The sequence below is a fragment of the Saccostrea cucullata genome, unplaced genomic scaffold, assembly GCF_032062105.1.
Source record: "Saccostrea cucullata isolate Sc308-1 unplaced genomic scaffold, CSIRO_AGI_Scuc_v1 ctg3502, whole genome shotgun sequence".
NCBI classification, from domain to species: Eukaryota; Metazoa; Mollusca; class Bivalvia; order Ostreida; family Ostreidae; genus Saccostrea; species Saccostrea cuccullata.
Genome location: NW_026926190.1, coordinates 96,609 through 118,030, shown reverse-complemented (window position 1 = coordinate 118,030; position 21,422 = coordinate 96,609). Strand labels below are relative to the sequence as shown.

The 21,422-nt window shown below is 33.3% G+C and overlaps 1 protein-coding gene across 2 annotated transcripts; it reads right to left on the bottom strand.

The window, feature by feature from the left end:
* Nucleotides 1-3,463: 3,463 nt before the first annotated feature.
* On the bottom strand, nucleotides 3,464-21,243 carry LOC134271031 (DENN domain-containing protein 5A-like). Of its 2 annotated transcripts, XM_062753296.1 has the most exons (23): nucleotides 21,026-21,243; nucleotides 20,240-20,349; nucleotides 17,929-18,460; nucleotides 14,867-14,992; nucleotides 14,176-14,360; nucleotides 13,203-13,962; nucleotides 12,751-12,901; nucleotides 12,123-12,210; nucleotides 11,674-11,799; nucleotides 11,218-11,370; nucleotides 10,763-10,862; nucleotides 10,269-10,346; nucleotides 8,139-8,280; nucleotides 7,553-7,681; nucleotides 7,169-7,290; nucleotides 6,755-6,900; nucleotides 6,377-6,495; nucleotides 5,938-6,035; nucleotides 5,552-5,629; nucleotides 5,301-5,386; nucleotides 4,808-4,934; nucleotides 4,152-4,326; nucleotides 3,464-3,872 (listed from the first exon to the last, which is right to left on the bottom strand). In XM_062753296.1, exons 1-23 carry the CDS (start codon nucleotides 21,117-21,119, stop codon nucleotides 3,689-3,691), a joined length of 3,909 nt encoding a protein of 1,302 aa, XP_062609280.1. In that variant the 5' UTR covers nucleotides 21,120-21,243; the 3' UTR covers nucleotides 3,464-3,688. The 2 variants fall into 2 exon arrangements, with proteins under 2 accessions (XP_062609280.1, XP_062609281.1); XM_062753297.1 differs by lacking the exon at nucleotides 10,269-10,346 and having other exon boundaries at nucleotides 3,465-3,872.
* Between the last annotated feature and the right edge of the window lie 179 nt (nucleotides 21,244-21,422).

The following is a 21,422-nucleotide window of genomic DNA, read 5'->3' as shown; positions in this document are numbered from 1 at the left end:
TTATATAAGCCTTATAGTTTCTTGGTGATAGACTTGCACCCATAACTTTTACGAGGTCTATTATCTGGAAAATGTATGTCGAATTCAGCATCTGAAGCAAGTCCATTAGTGTGCATCCTAAGATGCATCATCCATGCAAGTTTGGTCAACATAGGGCTTAAAGTTACTTGCAAATGAAACCTGTATAAAAAAATTAACCTTTCCACTAATCCAGAAAATGTAGGTCAGATTCAGCATCCGAAGCCAGCCTAGTAGAATGCACCCTTAGATGTACCATCCATGCAAGTTTGGTCATTATAGGGCTCAAAGTTACTTGGAAATGAATCCTGCACCATAAACTTTAACCTGTTTACTCGTCCAGAAAATGCAGGTCAGATTCAGCATCCGAAGCAAGTCTGGTAGTATGCATCCTAAGATGTAACAATCCATGCAAGTTTAGTCGTTATAGGGTTCATAGTACCTTGGAAATGAAACCTGCACCAAAAATTTTAACCTGTTCACTCAACCGGAAAATGTAGGTCAGATTCAACATCCGAAGTAGGTCTTGTAATATGCATCCTAAGATGTACCATCCATGCAAGTTTGGTCATTATATGTCTCATAGTAACTTGGAAATGAAACCTGCACCAAAAACTTTAACCTGTTCACTCAACCGGAAAATGTAGGTCAGATTCAGCATCCGAAGCAAGTCTAGTAGAATACATCCTAAGATGTACCATCCATGCAAGTTTGGTCATTATAGGGCTCAAAGTATCTTCAAAATGAAACCTTCACCAAAAACTTTAACCTGTACACTCAACTGGAAAATGTAGGTCAGATTCAGCATCTGAAGCAAGTCTGGTAGTATGCATCCTAAGATGTACCATCCATGCAAGTTTAGTCGTTATAGGGTTCATAGTACCTTGAAAATGAAACCTGCACCAAAAATTTTAACCTGTTCACTCAACCAGAAAATGTAGGTCAGATTCAGCATCCGAAGCAGGTCTTGTAATATGCATCCTAAGATGTACCATCCATGCAAGTTTGGTCATTATATGTCTCATAGTAACTTGGAAATGAAACCTGCACCAAAAACTTTAACCTGTTCACTCAACCGGAAAATGTAGGTCAGATTCAGCATCCGAAGCAAGTCTAGTAGAATACATCCTAAGATGTACCGTCCATGCAAGTTTGGTCATTATAGGGCTCAAAGTATCTTCGAAATGAAACCTTCACGAAAAACTTTAACCTGTTCACTCAACCGGAAAATGTAGGTCAGATACAGCATCCGAAGCAAGGCTGGTAGTATGCATCCTAAGATGTATCACCCATGTAAGTTTGGTCAACATAGGGCTTATAGTTACATGGAAATGAGACCTACACCAAAAACTGCACCAAAAATGTTAACCTGCACCAAAAACATTAACCTGGTCATTCCTTTGCTGAAATTGCAGCATCTGAAACTTTGACTGGTACAATGAAACACACTAGAAACATCTTCCATGCATGTCTAATCAATATAGGACATGTCTAATCAATATAGGACATAGAAGTACTTAAAAAGAAAACTGCTCCAAAAAACTTAACCTTAACCCGGGACGCCGACGCCTACACCGACGCCAACGCCGAGGGTATCACATGAGCTCCCCCCAACTTCGTTGAGGTGAGCTAAAAACACAATGTAAACATTCTTTCCTTGCAACAAAAAGTTGGTTGTAAAATGCATTTTAAAAGAATATTTTAAATATATTTTTTGCAAAGTAGAATACTAATCAACTTTGTCGAGAGTTTAATTGCAGGAAAAATACCTCTAAACATCCCATTCTGCCCCCCCCCCCACCCCCCCCTTACCCTTTCAATGTTCAAAAGCTACCAAGGCTTTCCATTTAAGTATAAACAAATTATTTTATATTGATGTAAGACAGTCTTAATACATAACATGTAGACTATGATCCTATTTTTGACAAATTTCAACTTGCACACAGGTGTGCATTGAGATTTATATATCCAATGCACCAGATTAAAAGTGTTAACAAACTTTTGCATATAACAAGGTGATTAACACTTAAAACATATAATTCGGTATGCATCTTCAAGGTATTTAAAAAGTCAATCCCTTGTATATTTTAATTGCAGGAGCTAAATAATTCCAAATTGGCAACTTACTAGTCATAGGTAAACATACATGTATATTGCAAAAAAAAAAAAAATAAAATTACCAAACATGATTCTGAGATGCAAGACTAATTAATATATAATTCTAATCACAAGAAATAACATCTCTAGAAAAAAAAAAAATAGAATTGGCACATTGAGAGAGGGCAATCCTAACTATATTAACCAACTAATAAAAAATTACAACCTCTTAATTTTTTCTGGAAACTTTGAAATTTATGGATATTTCTGTCAAGATTTTAACAAATATGCAATTCATTCTGTCATTACAAAATGAACACATATAATTAATGAATAATCGCAAGGTTTATGGATACAATATTGCAAAGAAAACTGAGTATTGGTTACAAGAATACATCTAATATATCCTCATAGTACAATTCTCTGTTATTTTTGGACTTTTTCAGTAAGGCGTGGCAGTTTTGTGATGGGGCTTCAGCTGTCTCTTTGTTGTCAACAACAATTTAAAGTTGCCGATGTTATTTATTTCATAACCAATGAGAATATACATTGCCATTTGAGAGATGCTTTTTTACGTAGTGTTGAGAATGCCACACTTTACTGAAAGTCCAAGGATGACAGAGAATTGTACTATTTTTTTTTCTTGAATAAATTGAACCTTTTTTTTGTACAGGATGGAAAAAATGTTAAAATATAAAACCAAGATAAGTTCTTTTTTTTATCTTGAATCATTTACCCTTTAAAAATTGAGTAATTTTCATGAAAAAAAATCATTAAATGTACATCCTTTGATGTACATGTTTAAAAAATCAAAGAATTATAATACTGGACATAAATTCACAAGAACAATGGAATATGGATCCGACATTTAGTAAACAATAGTATTTTATTTATCAAAATGTAGGACACTTTGTACACAAAAGCAGTACAAAGAAACTGCTTGCAAAAGATCTGAAAAGATTCAGTAATTTGACTATAAGTATTACATGTAATTTTGCACCAAGGAGTAAAATCTGAGACAGTGTTATTGCAAGTTCTAAATACAGTCCTATAAAAATATTACCAAATGCATGTTGCAAATGCACTGTATCATGAAACCATGCATTATATAAGTATTGTGCATGGTTCTGTTTTGGTTATTTTTCACTCATATACATGTACATCGTATATGCAATTAAAGACTGAATCATCTTACTTGGGTAGCAATATCAAGTTACAATTAAAAATATTGTAAATTAATAAACTTCATGCATATTCTTCACTATTGAAAATATCAAACCTATATATGGCAAGGACGAAAAAAAAATATATATATGACATACTAAATTGGTAAAGGACTGTCATGCTTAGTTTTAATTTGAGCTATAACAAAAAAGGAAAAAATCCTAATATGTGAACAAATTACACAAGGAAGAAAAAAAAAGAAGATAAAACAAAATAATCACAGGTTTTGCTGTCGTAAATCCTAGGAAGAAATTAATGGGAATTCAAAACTAATTGGAATATAAGATGTATAAATATTGGTGGGTAGAACTTTTTTACCCCCCCCCCCCCCATTCCCCCATTTTCTTTCTCATATATCTAATCCGCGGAGAAGGGAGGACTCTAGGGTGATCTGGAACTCCTCCAGTGTACTGAGTATGTGTACTAAGTAGTTAATGTGGCTGTAATTCCTCAGGAAGGAGTTCTCCTCATACATCTGAGCTGTCACTGGGGTGTTGGCAATCAGGGGAAGTAACTTCTGCAACAGATGATCCCTGCGAAGAAGACATCCGTTATACAAATTAACTGATATAAATGTCTATCCTCTAAAAAAATTACATTCAGGAAAATTCCTTGATAAATAAAACTATAGCTTTTGAAAAGTGACTATGAAATGGGTTTATTTTCAACAAGGAAACCAAACTTAACACAGGAAAACTGCTTGTTGAGTTTGCCACAACAGTACTGTGCACTTGAGCCTATGCCTATATTACCACTGTGTAATTTCCATTTTTCATAATTATGTATATTTTAACTGTTTATCTAAGACTTACCTTATACCCACACAGACAAATATCTGAAATTTGCCGTCCTTTCCTACAGACTCGGTGGCATTGTTGATTTTACTGAGGAAGTTACAGTAAATCCAGTAGCCTGCCTTAGCTCCATCTGTGATGGCTTGTCGCACTTCACCGGTCAAGACACTCTCAAAATGCTGCTTTACCTTTTCTGAAATCATAAAATCAGAGTAATGATACTAATACTGAAAGAAAAGAAAGAGTTGTTAACAAGACATTATATCTTGCAATATCATAATTTTTGCTTAAGGTAAAACAACAACTGTAGATTACATAATTTTTGCAACACCTTATTTCACAAAATATATGATAATTCTTTATGAGCCATTTATGAATTGTGGTTATTGCTACAAATAATTTACAAGTGATTTACAGTAGGTCCTAAACAAAAATTCATAAAACAATGGTTCTAATAATTAGGAAATTTTACTCTTTATAGCTATTTCTTTCACGATATGACCTTAAAATCACAATATTAGGAACATTTTCAACAAAAATGCCATTTTCAAAGATGAATACATATCTATTCAGGAAACGGCAAAATTTGCACTTTATTTATCATGACTTATAAACATACATACATGTACATTTGTACAGATATTCATTCATCACATATGAATGCTTATACTAACCAAGGTAGTCCCAGATGAAGAATTTGTTCCTAAAGATTCTTGATGACCTGAATCCGTACTGGAATACCAGCTCCAGACAATGAACCAAGCCCTGGTCCCCACACAATAAGTAGGTCAAATTCCCCCTCTGTCAATAAGGGCTTGTTTTAGTTGAATAAATACCTTATCTTTCATTCAAAAGATTTTTTATACACATTGAAATTCACAGACATGTATTAACATTTCATGGGAATATCATATTAACTTTCGGAGTTATCCCCCTTTAAAACACAATCTTTCAGAGACCAAACAAACTTTCTATGTATCATATCTTTTCTAATACACATTGAAATCAAATGTACATATAAAAATTCTGCATAATAATGTTGCTTTTCAGAGTTATTCCCCTTTAAAACAGAATCTCTTAAAACTTTCAAAACAGTTCCGTCATAAGGGTAGTTAATTGATTTTTGTCCTACTTTGAAAATCCTCAATAACTGTAAGGAATACTAACCTCTTTTTCTGGTTTATAGAAGTGTTTGACTAGATTATTAACTGCATGCCCTAGTCTCTCCTGAATCTCTGGAATTCTTAAAGATCCTATAGACAAAATAAGATTTCACATAAAAATTCCAAACAGTTTATATTTCCCTAATTACATGTTTAAAATCATTTCTCTATTGGTCAAAATCATCTTCTTTAATCTGCAAAACTTTTTGAAGATGTTCATGATTTTTAACGAAAGAAATAAAGATTCAAATGTACCTTGATCAGGTGACCTCTTGGGTGAGTTTGGGGACATTCCTTTATTTGTAGGTGAGGAAGCAACTGCCAAGTCTAAATCTGGAGAGAGATACTCTATAGTTAGTGTTATCTTGTAATAAATCATCTTCCCAGAGATATATATATTGCACATAAATAAGCCTGGATAATTTACACAGCAATTTAAAAATTGGTAAAAATCTTTTTGAAAAAAAAAGTTCAGTTCACCTAAATTATGGTACAACTGTACATGAATTGGTTAATATTTACAGCACATGTTAAGATTTAATTCCCTCTCTACACAGAGCCTCAACTTTTATCTTTGAGGTTTTTTGAAGTAACTCAAGTACACCGAAAATGGTCGATGAAAATTGGAAAAGTTAGTTTACCATAAGTATCTGAGTGTTGAGGAAGAAGCTGGGCCACTAATAATCTTTCTGTACTGCCATCATCCACCATTTTACCCAGCCATCTGCCACATTGGAATCTGAAATTACCATTACAATTATATGTAGGTCAATATTTATGAGATGCCTGTATAGTTAAATAAAACAGTTTTCAAAGACTTTACCAGAAAAAAATGCCAATGGAACTGATAATCAAAATTAATAAAATCATTCTTTAAAAATTTAGAGGTCGCTAAAATTTAATCCAGTTGAACTTTCATGACGTCTTGATCATCGATATATTGAAAACAATAGAAATGTCAAAGTCAAAGGGAAGTCACTTTTTTATCTCAAAATCTACAATAAGTCTTGGATATCTTAGTTTTTTTCTTTACTCTTCCCACTGAGTTTGAGACAACTTATTTAGACTATATATTCTTACTTGTAAAGATGTCCTGTTAACTCATTTCTGACTAGAACATATTCCACAAGCCAGCGTGGGGTGAGACCAGAGTTGTCATGTCCAATACGGAGAGTTGTCAATATCCCTAGGTTCTTGTGCTGAAATTTATGAATTAATGATTAATTCAAATACATGGACTAACTGAAAAATAATTTTTCTATTTTGTATAAGTGCAATTTTAGCTAGGTGCAAATATAGTGTTTTGCCCTAATAGATCAGTTTTGTTTAAATTTTAGCAACAAGTAGTTTTAGCAAATTCATGGCGTATTTAAAGCTTACAGTAACCTCTAATGCTGAATAAGATGTTAGAAATATTTGATTTTAGCATTTTCTTCTTTTTTCCTTTTTTCCCCTTACCTCTACATTAAACTCCAGACAACCTTTAGGGATTTCTACGACCCCTGTCTCACCGTGCTGGCCAGCAAAGCTGATCCATGGATTAGCACTGGTGGTAGAACAACCAAATTTAGGACTAGGAAAAATTAGCACTTTGTATGGCACCACTGCAAACAAAAAGGATATCAAGGTAAAAAGTTATATCAATACTCGAAAACTAAACAAGAAACTAAACTGATACCTGAACATTTCATCTACATGACTGTAGTCATGTATTATAATTTCCAATATCATAACTTTACTACAATGGGATTAAATCTAATGTTTAACCATCTGTACAAGGTATTCCTTTGTACAAAAATTGATCTTTTTCTAAATAATAACATGTGTTACATGTTAATACACTATCCACATATGGTTGTGTTGATTGCATACCTGTGTTGAGAAAAGAATTGGTATATGAGAAGTAATCTACAGCATTCAGAGAAAGAAGATGAAACAAAAACTGCTCTCTCTCATCCTCACATCGCAGGAAGGCATATCTCTTGTACAAGTTCCTGAAAATTCATACAGAATGTATCTTTATAGAATAAAATAAGAGAAAAAGTAAAACTGTATTCAAAATGGGTACAAAAAGTAGTTGTATGTGGTATATAAACAAGCATACAAAACACATTTTCAAAGTGATTTTCTTTTCTCTCAGACTTTAAGTAGTAATTTGTTAGGGTTTTTTTTTTTTGGCATGTAGCGGGAAACATACAAAACATAAAATAGGAATTTTACAACATTTTACACAAGTTCCAGTGATTTATTAAATACCTGAGTAAATCTGCATCAGATAGAAGCTCCCTGAGATGAGATGCCAGCATCTTTTTCTCAAGAGCAAGTCTGACCCAAGCTCGAGCGTGGCCAACATCTGTTCTGATATCCACCATCTGCTGAACTTTTCTGAAACAACAATCATACTTTATTTTTTCTCCTTTGTACTTTTGTTGGAGCTTTCATTTTTAAATTGAGAAGCAGAGCTTGATCTTTCTAATACATCTGTTATTAGAATAGGAATATTTTGGGAAAATAGCCAATGTGCAAGGTTCTCCGGTGCAAGTCAGTGCACAAATCCATAATTAAAAGATATTTGATAAAACATACTAATTCAGATCACCTTCCCTGAGTTACTTACATGTAACTTGAAAACTTACAGTATATTGTTCCTAGTACAGTAAAAGATGGCTGTAATGATATGTGCTTATAATATATTCATGCTTGCAGCAGTGCAATTTCCTGTGGTTTAAAAATGTAATTTAAACTTACCAGATATAGTAAATTGTGTATGAAATAAATCAATATTGACCAACCCTGCCACTTTGCTTTGAGCATGTTTTACAATAAATGTATGCACTTGTACCTCATGTCATAAGCCAGGGAGTTAGGTAATGGGTTGAGGGTTGGTAGCTCTATCCTCCCAGTGCTTCCCTTACGACGGTGTGTCTTTATATGACTAGGCTGATCCTGTAGGCCTTCTGGACTCAGGGACATCACAGTCAGATCTAACAATAGTAATAATGATGTTAAGCTAAAGAAATAATGTTAATTATTAAAACTGTGCGAAACATGAAATAACAACGTTGGTGAATTCATTTAGGTTGATTAAGAATATGTATTTTTTGTTCTATAATTCCAATATACTAGATGTCCCTTTCTTAAATCCTTCTTCAAAAAATAAAATGATCTTTGTACATATGTCAACTTTTTATAATTAAACAATATCATAACTTGAATGTAAATTCATCAGATTTCTGGAAGAAATTGCATTTCTTCTGTATTTAATCACTACAGTCCTGTAATTTTGATTACAATACGCAACACCTACCGGTACATTAAAAAAAAAATTACAACATCAGTTTCAAAAAAAGAAAATTCAAGTAACAAGTGCAATATATTTACTATAACAAAATGAAATGGGATAAAAAAGGATCACATTTCTCATGAAAATAAAGATAGATGTATGTTTGATATATTCTTATAAATATATCAGAATAAATATACATCAGAATAAGAAAGTGCACGCTGAGCTTTTTTTCTGGAAAGTAAATAAAATATTTCATTGGCTGAAATAAAATTGCTTAAAATAAATAGTATTCCTTCTCTGATTTATAAGAAGTGCATTAATACTCATTGCATTTACTTGTAGAAATGAACTATTACAGAGCCCTTTGTCTTGTCACTTTATTAGCTGTTCAACAAGTTAAAAATTTCGAATTTCAAAATGCAATTTTGTTTAGAGAGTCAAATTTTGAGGAGTATTAAACATACTAAAGAAAATTTATTTCTAACCTACTCTTATTTTCCACAAAATATCTGTGACAACAAATGCTACAAGTGAACTACAATGACCCCTTCCCCCTTTTTTATCACACTGCTATATGCAAACCTTAAGGGTGGAAATACATGTTCCATTCCTTTTGCCAAGCTATGGGGTCAAGACCAAAATAGAAACGTATAGTCCTAAGAAAACAAGAAAAAATAGAAACAGCAAAAGAAATAGGAGTGGATCTAAGTGAATGATTTGACAAAGTGCCTAAGAGGAAAAAAATGTTAACCTACTTGATGTCTGATTCCAATGCTCTATTGTACAGTGAAAAATACAAAAAAAATAAATCATCATTTTGCTAGTCATGCACAATTTAATTAATTCTGAATCATCAAACTGCACATTCCTGTCTAGGCCTAGCTTCATACTTGTATCATCAGGGTTCTTATTTACAAACCAAAAATCGCCAATTTTATAAGGTTTTCTCAATCTTAATTTTATATATATATATATATATATATATATATATATATATATATATATATATATATCATGAACTATCGGTTTTTTTAGTGGTCTTGATAGAAAACTAAAGAATATATCATATGAAAATACATACAGTGTACATACATGTTATAATTTTTGTTAAAGTTGCAACTGAGAGCCCTAAGTAAATCACTCCAAATGCATTCAGAGCAAAAGGAAAATGCACAGTCACATTTCGGGTTTTTAAAATCACAATTCTCAATGAAAAACACCTCTTTTGAATAGTTATAATACTAAAGCATGACTTATTTTCATATTTAATATTTCTTCACTTTTGGTTTACAAAACTGACTTGCAAGTATCTCCACAAATTAATGTGAAACCATTTTAAAGAAAACTAGCCAAAGTAGCAAGAATAAGTCAATCCAAAAAATAATGCGTAAAAATATAGCTGCATGCAACATTTGCATAAAATCAGTGTTAAACATGTGCCAATATCTTGATTTAGGTGATATTTAGTTTGTTTTAGAGAGAGATGTTGGAAAAATGTTTCGATCTTATAGTTTTTAGCTTAAGTTTGTAAAACTGGAAATTGTACGATGACTTCAAGGGAGAAATAAAAGAATTGCAATGCACTGGAAAAATACAATAACGAACTGAATATCATAGAAAAAAATGTTTGAAAAGAACGCAGCAGTAACACATTAAAAATGTACAATCCTTAAAACTATTACTTACTGCTGCACAGACAAAAGTATAATGACCTAATGGATGTTAAGTCTACTTTTGTTCTCTTACGTATAGGTATACGTGGGACTAAAACATAAAATCAGTCTCCTTAATATTTTGATGAAATTAACATAAACAGATGTAGAGTAACTCTATGTAGAACTGTAAAACCACAAATTTTCATGAGGGGTTATTTTTCGTTGTTTTTGAAGTATGAAGAGTCCCAAAAATTCATGTCCACCATGAAATGTAAAATGCTACATACATAACTACTCAACAATTCTTCATCCACAAAATCGAACCCCCATGAACCAAGAGTTTTCCCTCAAACCATGAAAATTTGACCCCACAAAAATATGTGATTTTACAGTATATGGAGCATTTTTTCAAAAAGGATATTAGAACTTCCATTAGATTTCTACATTATATAAGGGTAAGGCCCTTATTTCAACCAGAAGATAAATGTCTGATCTAATGAAATGTACAGTTGTCTGTAGAATTACCTGGTGGGGCCAATCTATTGCTGTCCAGGCACTGGTTACCATAGTTACAGTCTTGGAGCTCCAGGTAACTTAACAGGTGTGACCAAAGTGCAGATTTTCCCTGAAAAAAATTGTGAAATCTTGCTGTGACTTGCAATTGCATGATCACATATACATAGTACATGTATTTCTGAACTGCTTTATCATGAATAGATGATTAAAATACAATAATCTGAAAAGATTTCTAGATTCAATGATTTAAATACAAATTTCCATGCTTCTAAATAATAAAACAGGATTTTTTTTAAAGAAAAATTTAAGCATATATTTGACTTCCTTTAATCAAAAATTAACAATTAAATGTCCAATTTGATTTTTATGCAATGAACACAATCAGACTGAGAATACAAAATTTTCACTCTACGTGCTCTATGTTCATGCTCTACAGTACCTCCTATTCCTCTCAATGTCCGTACCTTTTTGGACTGCAGGCCGTGGGACCAGATTCTCTCTAACATGTCACACAGACTGGCTATCATGGTGTTCTCCTCCACACCGTTAATATTGGCGTCCCCGTGACCTAGTTCTATTGCTTCGTGTCCCATTTTCTCCACCAGCATGCGCTTTGTCTGTATGAAAAGAATACAAATATTTTTACAATTATAGTGAAACTATTTATCTTGTGTTTTAAATCATTTTATTGAAAAAAATTACATTTATGTGTCATTATGCCAATGAACACTTCAATGTATCTAATATGTATGTATATAAATTTAAAAGTACTTGTTTTTAAGATTTTAGCTAAAAAAAAATCATTAAATGCATGGGAAAAGCTTTACACTTTCTGCAAAAAAATGCCTAAATCATCTTTACTGATAATATCAATTCCATAATGAGCTATTTACAACCAACATACACATTTCTATTTTTACCTTATTTTTAATTTCCTGAAGCAGTGTCTCTACAAATTTCCAGTTTGTCTGCATCATTCCTGCTGCAGACATGTCGGTCAGTTTGGGTTGTCTGACATGCTTTAGTCGGGCATCCTGGATGTACTTCTGTAAAACATAAGTATAGACTGAGGAAACTATCATACATTTGACAGTTTAAATTCATGGATATACATGTATTTTACAAAGAACATGCAGAAGTTAAAATTAAAAATTGTAGATCTTGAATGTTTAAGGCAAATACTTATCCCATTATTAAAGTAGGTATCAGAATATGTCATAAAATGTTAAAAAATATCCTTATTTTAAGCATATATTTGTGGAATAGTTTCAGCAAAGATATATATTTATGGAACAAACAAAATCTGAGAATCTGCAAATTCATGCATGTCTTAAATAATTCATTCTGATTTGATGTATCAAAACTACACCTCTCTCTGTTCTGATGTCAGCTGTATGTGTTCAGAATGTTGGAAAGCTTTGTCCCTTTTTCTCAACATAGCACCTTCCCTTTTTATTCTGAAAAAAAAAAACCATTCATAAAGCAAATCATAAAATGTACAGGTACTCAAATTTAAAAACAGAATGAAAAAAACACTGATGCCCATTTTATGTTGACTTACTTGACTACAGTAACTCAAATCAAATTTCAAAAGCCATAACAAAGATTATTTAATGGATAGCTGATATTAATAAAAATCCATGACAATTTTTAAAAAAATCATTCTTAACTTTCTTAGCAATCTATCAGAACAAAATGACAACATTTCCAGCATACTATCAGTGTTTTCCCTAAGAACCGGCTACCGGCCAAATTGACCGCTTCAGTTGACAAAAATGTCGCTTTGAAATAAAATATGTTGTAAGGTCCACATAGATTTTGTTCATAAACCTCAGCCCCTAACTTGTTACAACAGATCTATAACCCTTTACTTTGAAATAAAGGGAAAACACTGGTTACTATACATTCCCTACCTAACCAGATTAAGAGAGAACAGGAAAACCATCTCTTGTTCTGATACTGTTAACTTCATAGTTATTGTAGCCTATACAACTTACGACTGTTGACTAATCTGGACATTCATGACATCCTTTTGAATCTCGGGGAAGAAGCCCATCTCAATGGAGGCAGGACTAGTGAGGTTTTCCAGGGTGTGAGGCTTCGGGGAGACCACATCAATGTAGACCACTCTCTTCTCCAGCATGTTTTCTACAACATACATTTAATCAATCGACACTTTCTAAGTAATGCTGTATAAAGAGCCCATATTTTAAAGTGGAATTCTAATTATCAGTATACTTACATTGTTTAAGCACAAAAACAATACATGCATTTTAATGCAAAGTAATGAAAATAAAAAAAATTAAAGATTCCTTTGCATTCATAGATTTATTTAAGTCAACTTTATGTTCTGTTAACAATCTTTCCATGTATGTAAAAATAAAATTTTTCCCAGTTCGAGATACTTTGTAACTGACAATATACTTAACCATTTATATTATGAACAAACCTGTATCTTCAACAGTAGTACATGGGCCGTAAGTGTGAGTTATATGTTCTCCCAATCTCTCCCTGAGAATCTTTAACCTGGAATCAAACACTCGTAAACCCGGCTCCGTCTCCTCAAAGTGAGATAAAATCTTGTTATCTATCAGTGTGGCAAACATCTGGGTTTCTGTAAACGAGGACATGAAAGGGAGATAACCCTCTGGCTGGTCACTTAGGAAGGCAGCCTTGTCAAAATTCTGCATGGTTTCTCGGTTCGTCAACCATGAGTCCATGTCCTGAGTAGGTTGGATGACAAATTTCTCATAGGAGCTGAATAAATGCAGGAAATGGTTGAGAAATATCTCTCTGATCATGTTGTTGAACTTCAAATGGTCTATTTGTCTCTGACCCATGGAAGAGGAATCTTTCACTTCTACGTCTTTTTCTTTTTCGGACTTGTCAGAAAATTCTTCGATGGAGGTCCATACACCAGTTTTCTTTGCAATGGCTGATATTTTTGCAAAAGCTTCACTTTGCTTTAATATTTCCATTTTTTCTGGCATGTCAACCCAGCTTTCGTTGCGGGTTATGGAGGTTTCTTCTTTGTTGCTGCCAGTCTTTTTGGGACTGGGGGTTTTGCTGCTATCCCTACCCAGAGAAACTTTGTATAGATTGATTGCCCTTACAAGTTCCTCTTTGAGTTCCTGGTGGTGTGGAAAGGGAGGTAAATCTTCTGGTATGTCTACAGTTTTCTCATCAATGTCCACAAAGCACATATTAGCCTGTAGGAAAATCAAAGCATGGTATTCATTTTTACAATTTTAAGTAAAGCACTGTCTTGTTACACTGCAGTGTGAACTATTTCCTTGAATATACAGTTTAACAGTTAAATACCTAATTTGATATTTTCAACCTCCATTTAATATGTTGACCTAGCCAGAAAATACAATAAACTAATCACTTATAAATACTGATTAGATATCCTTTTAGTTTACCTCGCTTGGCAGAGCTAGCTCAGATCTTTTTTCTCTGCCATGATGCAATCCCATAATGAATGGTACAGGGGCATCCAAAAAGTGAGTGAGAGAGGCGGGTAATATAGGGACGTAGACATGTTGCCAGGTGAAAGGGAAGGTTAGTACATTGATACACTCTGCCACTGTCATAAGTCTGTGGTAGTCTACAACATGTACAAAAGAAGCAATATGTTTATACTGTTGATCAATTATCATAAACGAATAAAAACAGATTATACACAGTATAATTAAATGAACATATACATGTAAATGCATTTATGAGAAATAAATTACTTAAAACATAGAAACTTGATTCTCATAATGAGAGGAGAGTTTATCAATTAACTTAAAAATGTATTGCAACAGTGTGAAACATGAATGGGATACATCCAAAAGGGACACATTTTACGATAACATGAAAATTATTCTAGAAAATGATTTGCCTTTCATAACATTCATTTTCGAATTATGTTTGTTACATTAAGAATAATAAACATAACGACCCATTCATTATCATGTTTGTGGGTTACTAAGGATTTTAAGGAAAGTTGTTATAAAAAAACTTTTTTGAGTAATTTGCACATCACTCAAAGACTGCACTCACCATTATACCCAACAATTAATAAAACTTTGTATATATTAATTAATAGATTGATCAGTATAATCTTACCAGATGAATACAGAAGAATTTGATGCTCTAGGAGAACACTGGTGAAGAGAAGAATCAGATCTTTAACTTCTAGGTATCGACACAGGTCCCACAGAGAGAAGTCAAACAAAGGGAGCTCACTCACACCTGTTAATCAAATCAGTTCAAGATTAACTTCATCACAGTACTCCATAGTCTATGACAAAATGCTTTCTCTGTCTTACATAAATAGTGTGTATAAATAGCTGTATATATTAGGATTAAGTTAAAGCACACATTATTTGATAAGTATATAAAAATGCAGTTTTAAATCCCAACATTCTTTACTGGGGGACAAACATTAAATTTGCTACAAGTAGATGAACATGATGAAATGTTAGATGTTTTAAACATATCAAGAAATCATATAGTGCAATACTACAAAAAAAAAAAATATTTATTAACATGATCAAACATTGAGCTGTCTTCTGATATTTAGAAATAAATATAACAAGTTTCACAACAGAGATACATACTGAAATAAGAATAAAATAATTTTAAACTAGAACTGTCCAATCGGGACAAAATACCCCCCGCTGGGTTTTTCAGAAGTAAGTTTTTGTATAATAAAGATATGTATCAAACACGAATTATAAAATTTTTCTTCCAGTGACCTTGAACTTCCCCAAATGACCTTGGGTCAAGGTCATGACACACCCTTGGGTCATGGGCAATCTTTGAGTGAAATAAGAACCTACCAAGTTTATCCATAAGAAAGATATGGACCGGACACGAATTATTAAATTTTTCTTCCAGTGACCTTGAACTTCCCCACATGACCTTGGGTCAAGGTCATGACACACCCTTGGGTCATGGGTAATCTTTGTATGAAATGAAAACCTACCAAGTTTATCCTTAAGAAAGATATGGACCGGACACGAATTATTAAATTTTTCTACCAGTGACCTTGAACTTCCCCAAATGACCTTGGGTCAAGGTCATGACACACCCTTGGGTCATGGGCAATCTTTATGTGAAATGAAAACCTACCAAGTTTATCCATAAGAAAGATATAGACCGGACACGAATTATGAAATTTTTCTTCCAGTGACCTTGAACTTCCCCAAATGACCTTGGGTCAAGGTCATGACACACCCTTGGGTCATGGGCAATCTTTGTGTGAAATGAGAACCTACCAAGCTTATCCATAAAAGATATGTGTCAAACATGAATTTTGAAATTTTTCTCCCAGTGACCTTGAACTTCCCCAAATGACCTTGGGTCAAGGTCATGACACACTCTTGGGTCATGGGCAATCTTTGTGTGAAATGAGAACCTACCAAGTTTATCCATAAGAAAGATATGGACCGGACACGAATTTCGAAATTTTTCTTCCAGTGACCTTGAACTTCCCCAAATGACCTTGGATCAAGGTCATGACACACCCTTAGGTTATGAGCAATCTTAATGTGGAGTAGTAGATTCTAATGTCCCTCTGTAAGAAAGATATGGACCGGACACGATTGCACAGACAGACGGACAGACAGACAGACGGACAGACGGACGGACAGACAGACGGACAGACGGACAGACGGACAAGGTGATTCCTATATACCCCCCCAAACTTCGTTTGCGGGGGGTATAAAAAATCAGAGAAAGGAAGATAATTACCTGAGGATAATCACACAAGTACATATACACATCTATAAACATTCACATAAGTACATACACTTATGTGAATGTTTATAGATTTGTAAACCACTACCCTCAAATATACATTAAAGCCTTTAAGCACCTTTCTATACATACAGAAATGCTACATGTAGCACTCTTAAAGCATGCACTTCATTCAGTATAATTTTATACACAAATATCCCCCTTTGTCATGGATATAATATATTCATTTATAAATAAAAGGGAGGTAAATCAAACACCAAGATAATACAACAGTCTGCTCTACCTTTTACCTCCCTCCAGTCCACTTGTTAGAAATAAGTATTAATATTAAGGTTAGTGAACATAACAGAACATACGAAATGACATACATGTATAGCATATATATAAACTTTTGCAGCAAATACAAGTTAATCTCATTAACAGTGTTAATTTGTGAAAACATGATTTCTCAATTGTAAGTCATGCATAAATCTTAAATGTTTACTTGAATAAACTAAATTAAAGGTTATCTTCATGATCTTGTCAATAAATATTTAATAGGGAAAATTTTCAAGGAAATATAGAAAAGATATTAACAAGAAGTATGAGGTAATATACATTTTTAGCTATATTTCCTACAGTTATACATGGTACATGTACTAATTTTCAATTGGTAATTTTCATGGAAGGAAGAAAGTTGGGAATGAATTGTACCTCTTTTTTTTAAAACAAAAACAAAATACTATATAAATTAACAATGAGTAAATTTTTTTTTTGCATAAAAGATGGCACTCGGGATCACAATTGACTAAAGAGCAATTTCAATGACTTATATCTCCATCATTGAGTAGTACAAACTACTTTTAAGCAAATGGCCAATTTTTAGGGGTAACTTTCTACACAAAATATCTATGCTTCTAAAAGACATATCCCACAGAATCAGGAGCCCTTAGAATATACATATAGCCAGCTAATAAAACCAATTCCCAGCTGAATATTAAAATCTATTATGTTGATTTAGAAGTTAGCCTTAACCAATATTCTAAATATATTCATACCATTTGTAATTGTTGTAATAGAAACTGTACAAATATGGGAATAATACAGTTATTGTTTAAAAACAACATGGATTTTTTTAAAAATCAATAGGTACTTCTAACAGAGTCTGTACATGTATCTGGTGTAATGTTTATTTCTTTAATATAAATTCCATAAATGCAATGCAAGTGACTCAGTTAAAAACACATTCTATAGATAATATGATAATAAATAATACGATAAAAAGTTATACACAGTATGAAATGTGATTCCCAATAATATCGTTCATATATAAGCAATTTTAAGAATATTAATTGTATTTCTTACTAATGACATACAAAATATTTTTTTTGGATATTATATGGTTAGCCACAAGGACTTTTTAATATCGACTCGTTATATATACTTACTTGGTCTCTGGGTAAAGACCGCCCTGGAGACACCATAAAACTTCATGCTTCGTCCTGGGGGTGGGAGAGGGACTTCTGTCAGAATGTTATAAATATAGCTCTCTAACGGCAGATGTGACTTAGATGGTTTCTCTACAGCTTCATACAGCTGTTTTAGATATTCCCTAAGGGCCGTAACAAATGGATACTGGGTAATGAGACAGAGACACTTGGTTACAAAAAGCGTGTCAGTTTGTGAATCAAAGACTTTTATGCTCTGTCTGGGACTAGATCTTTTAGTGACTTTTGGACTGTGCCGTAGTTGTAGAGTTGACTGGTTCTCTTCCTCGACTTCTTCTTCTGGTTGTGCTCGGTACATGTGTTGCAGGGTCTGCATGGCAGCGCATATCTTTCTGTCCCTGACCTCTTCATAAAAGGTCAAGGCCGATCCAAATATTCGAGATCCATCTTCCTTCGTTATCAAAAAGGAGTGAAATCTTGCTCGTTTTGATTCCCTCTGGGTGCAAAAGCTGAGGCCTTGTGGCATGCAGAGCTGAAAAACAAATTTAAATTCAGGCGTAGATCACTTCATCACAATACCATATTTATTTCCATTATCTTAAACATGGCCCAGATCTTAGAAATAGGAAACATGCACGATTAGTAAAACTTACCATACATGCATATCAAAAGACAAAATTACTGTAAAATTTGGCATTTTTCCTGGTCATAGGTATGCCAATAGTTTTGGCATTATTTATTTTAGCAGACACAAGGTCTCAGCTCTTTGCGGATTAGCTGCAATAATGTAGCCCCTCTCCGATTATTTTTAATCTGATGTTTTCTGGAGAGGGCTACAATTCCATCGCATCTCCGTAATGGTGCAAATATATTTTTTAAATAGGGGCGATTGAAGGCAAAATAAATTATTTTTACATTCAACATGTTCAACTTACTTCTTATAAGACAGAATTTTTATTCACTGTCAGCAACATAGCCTGTTAAACTCGAAAACCATGTAAAATAAATCTGTGTCTTGCAAGTCGCAATATTCAGCAGCCATGACAGTTCACGTGTGACGTACTGAGACTTTCGCTTGAAATTAAGAACAACTAAATACAGCAAATATCAATGTTTATAAACGACTGTGCTGAAATTTATCACAAAAACATCGATAAATAAAACCATTTCAAGAGTTAGTTTTACGCAAACAGCGATATGTATGCTTAAAATAAGGTAATTCCAAAGAAATCTGCTCCCTATAGATCCTTAATCTCATTGGCTGTGCCAAAATAAAATCTGTCAAGGTCAGTAAACATGGTAGATAAATTTAAGTTTTGATGTTGACATAAAAAAATAAAAAATGAAAAATACTGATACATGTATATGGATTGTTCTGTATATTTTTGGATCGATTTAAGTCTGGGATAATTACATTTTGGAAGTCCAGGTAAGACATATAAATAAAAGAGCCGTTTACTGACAATTTGAGCCGAAATCCATGCGGGAGCGAATCGCTCCCGCTTTGCACCATTACGGAGATCCTAAGGAGTTGTAGCCCTCTCCTAAAAAAAGAAAAAAAAAAAATCGGAGAGGGCTACATTATTGCAGCTCTTTGCGGATGAACACCAAGAAAAGTACTGAATATTTTAGCGATTAAAATTTTAGTGGGCTACCATCAAAACGCCAAAATAAGCCAAAAGTAGCACCCCGCTAAAATAACCCGCTATACCATATATTAAGGTTCATGTTGTGAGAAATACACTGGTAGACAAGATTATACATTCCATAAGAAACATTCATTTCCATGCATCTTCCCAAGCCAAGGTTTTCCGATCAACTACGCTCCACATAAACCCTTGACCGAATAGACTAAGATTGATGCGGTTAGAAAGTCGCTCTTTGATTGGCCTTGTGCAAGTTTGCATGATCCTATCAAAATCATTGTTTAATTTAACCTGAACAGAAAAGTTAACATGCCAGTTATAGTCCTAAGGATAATGTCTTTATCATTAAATAGTCCAGTTTAAGGTTTGTCTCAGCTTTTCAGTTGAGTTATCTTGAATTTATTACCGACTTCCAATATTATCTTGAATTTCTGTTGAATTCATTTACTCTAATTGGCCTATAGCAGAGGTCAGTAGAGTTCAAAATGTGTAATCTCACTAGATGGTGTGATAGTGTAAGTAACCCCTGTCAAACTTAGTCTGTTTGGTCAAAGGTTTATGTGTAGCAGAGTGGATCAGAAACCCTTGACTTGGAAAGATGATTTCCAGGATCTATCCTTATTTCAATTGAACAAGAGTTACACAATGATGAGAAATGTTCATACCATTCCGACTGCTGCATTATCAAATGGATTCCATGGAACGTTGTCTGGAACATGTTGTAATACTTTTGATTTAAACGGACGGTCAAGAGGTGGACACTGTAAGTTATCTCCTAAGGGAAATAAGATATATAATGAAATTATATATACATAATTCAGCTCATGTAACACATGCACTCACCACAAATATTATACAGGTTGGGACCAATCGCCCAAATGGGATATAATAGTCTGTTTGGGATATAATATCCCAAATGGGCTATAAATTTACAGTGCAAAAATTGAAAATTTTTATTTTTGCAATAAATATCATAAATCCGCATCAAAGCACTTTAAAAAGAATAACTTTTGGTAAGCACGTTTTTCTGCAACCCTACCGTTTGTAAGATCGATCCCCAAGAAGTTAAGGAATTTCCAAGGGATCAATCTCCTAAACAATAGGCATAGAGGAAAACTTGTCAACCAAAAGTAATTCCTTTTTAAGTGTCCTGATGCGGATTTATGATATTTATTTCCAAAATAAAAATTTTCAATTTTTGCACTGTAAATTTATAGCCCATTTGGGATATTATATCCCAAACGGACTATTATATCCCATTTGGGCAATTGGTCCCAACCTGTTATAGGCTTACTGGAAACATAAAAACCCGTTGAAATCGGTTTTCGTCCCCTAATTTAATTTGACAGGGTAAAAAGACATCTTTTCTTTGTTTTCTAAAGGATAGTTACATTTTTAATTTCATCCTAGTTCTATTAAACTTTCAAAAGATAAAATAATATTTCAAGCACCTGCCAACTGATCTGGTTCTAACCCCGTGGTTGTATCCAGTCCACACACAACGAAATAGTCTGCGAATCGCATCGCAGACATTTGACTCGACATTATGTTGACTCAAATGAAAAACATGGTTTTCAATTAACAATCATGTAACATAATAACATTCAGTAACTTAAGATTTCGACAATGACACTCCGTTGTTTTCATTTTCATGGATTATGTTTCACTTCCGGTCTGCTAGGTGGCGCTTTCTGGTTCTTTCTACAGAGCTGCGCTAAATATTTTCTAAATTTTAGTTTGTTCACTTGTTGAATTGAAGACTCTTTCTGGTAGAAATAAATGTTTTGAAGACTTAAGGTTTTAAATTAAATTAAAATCATTGAAAGTTTTCAAGAATTTAGAATTTCA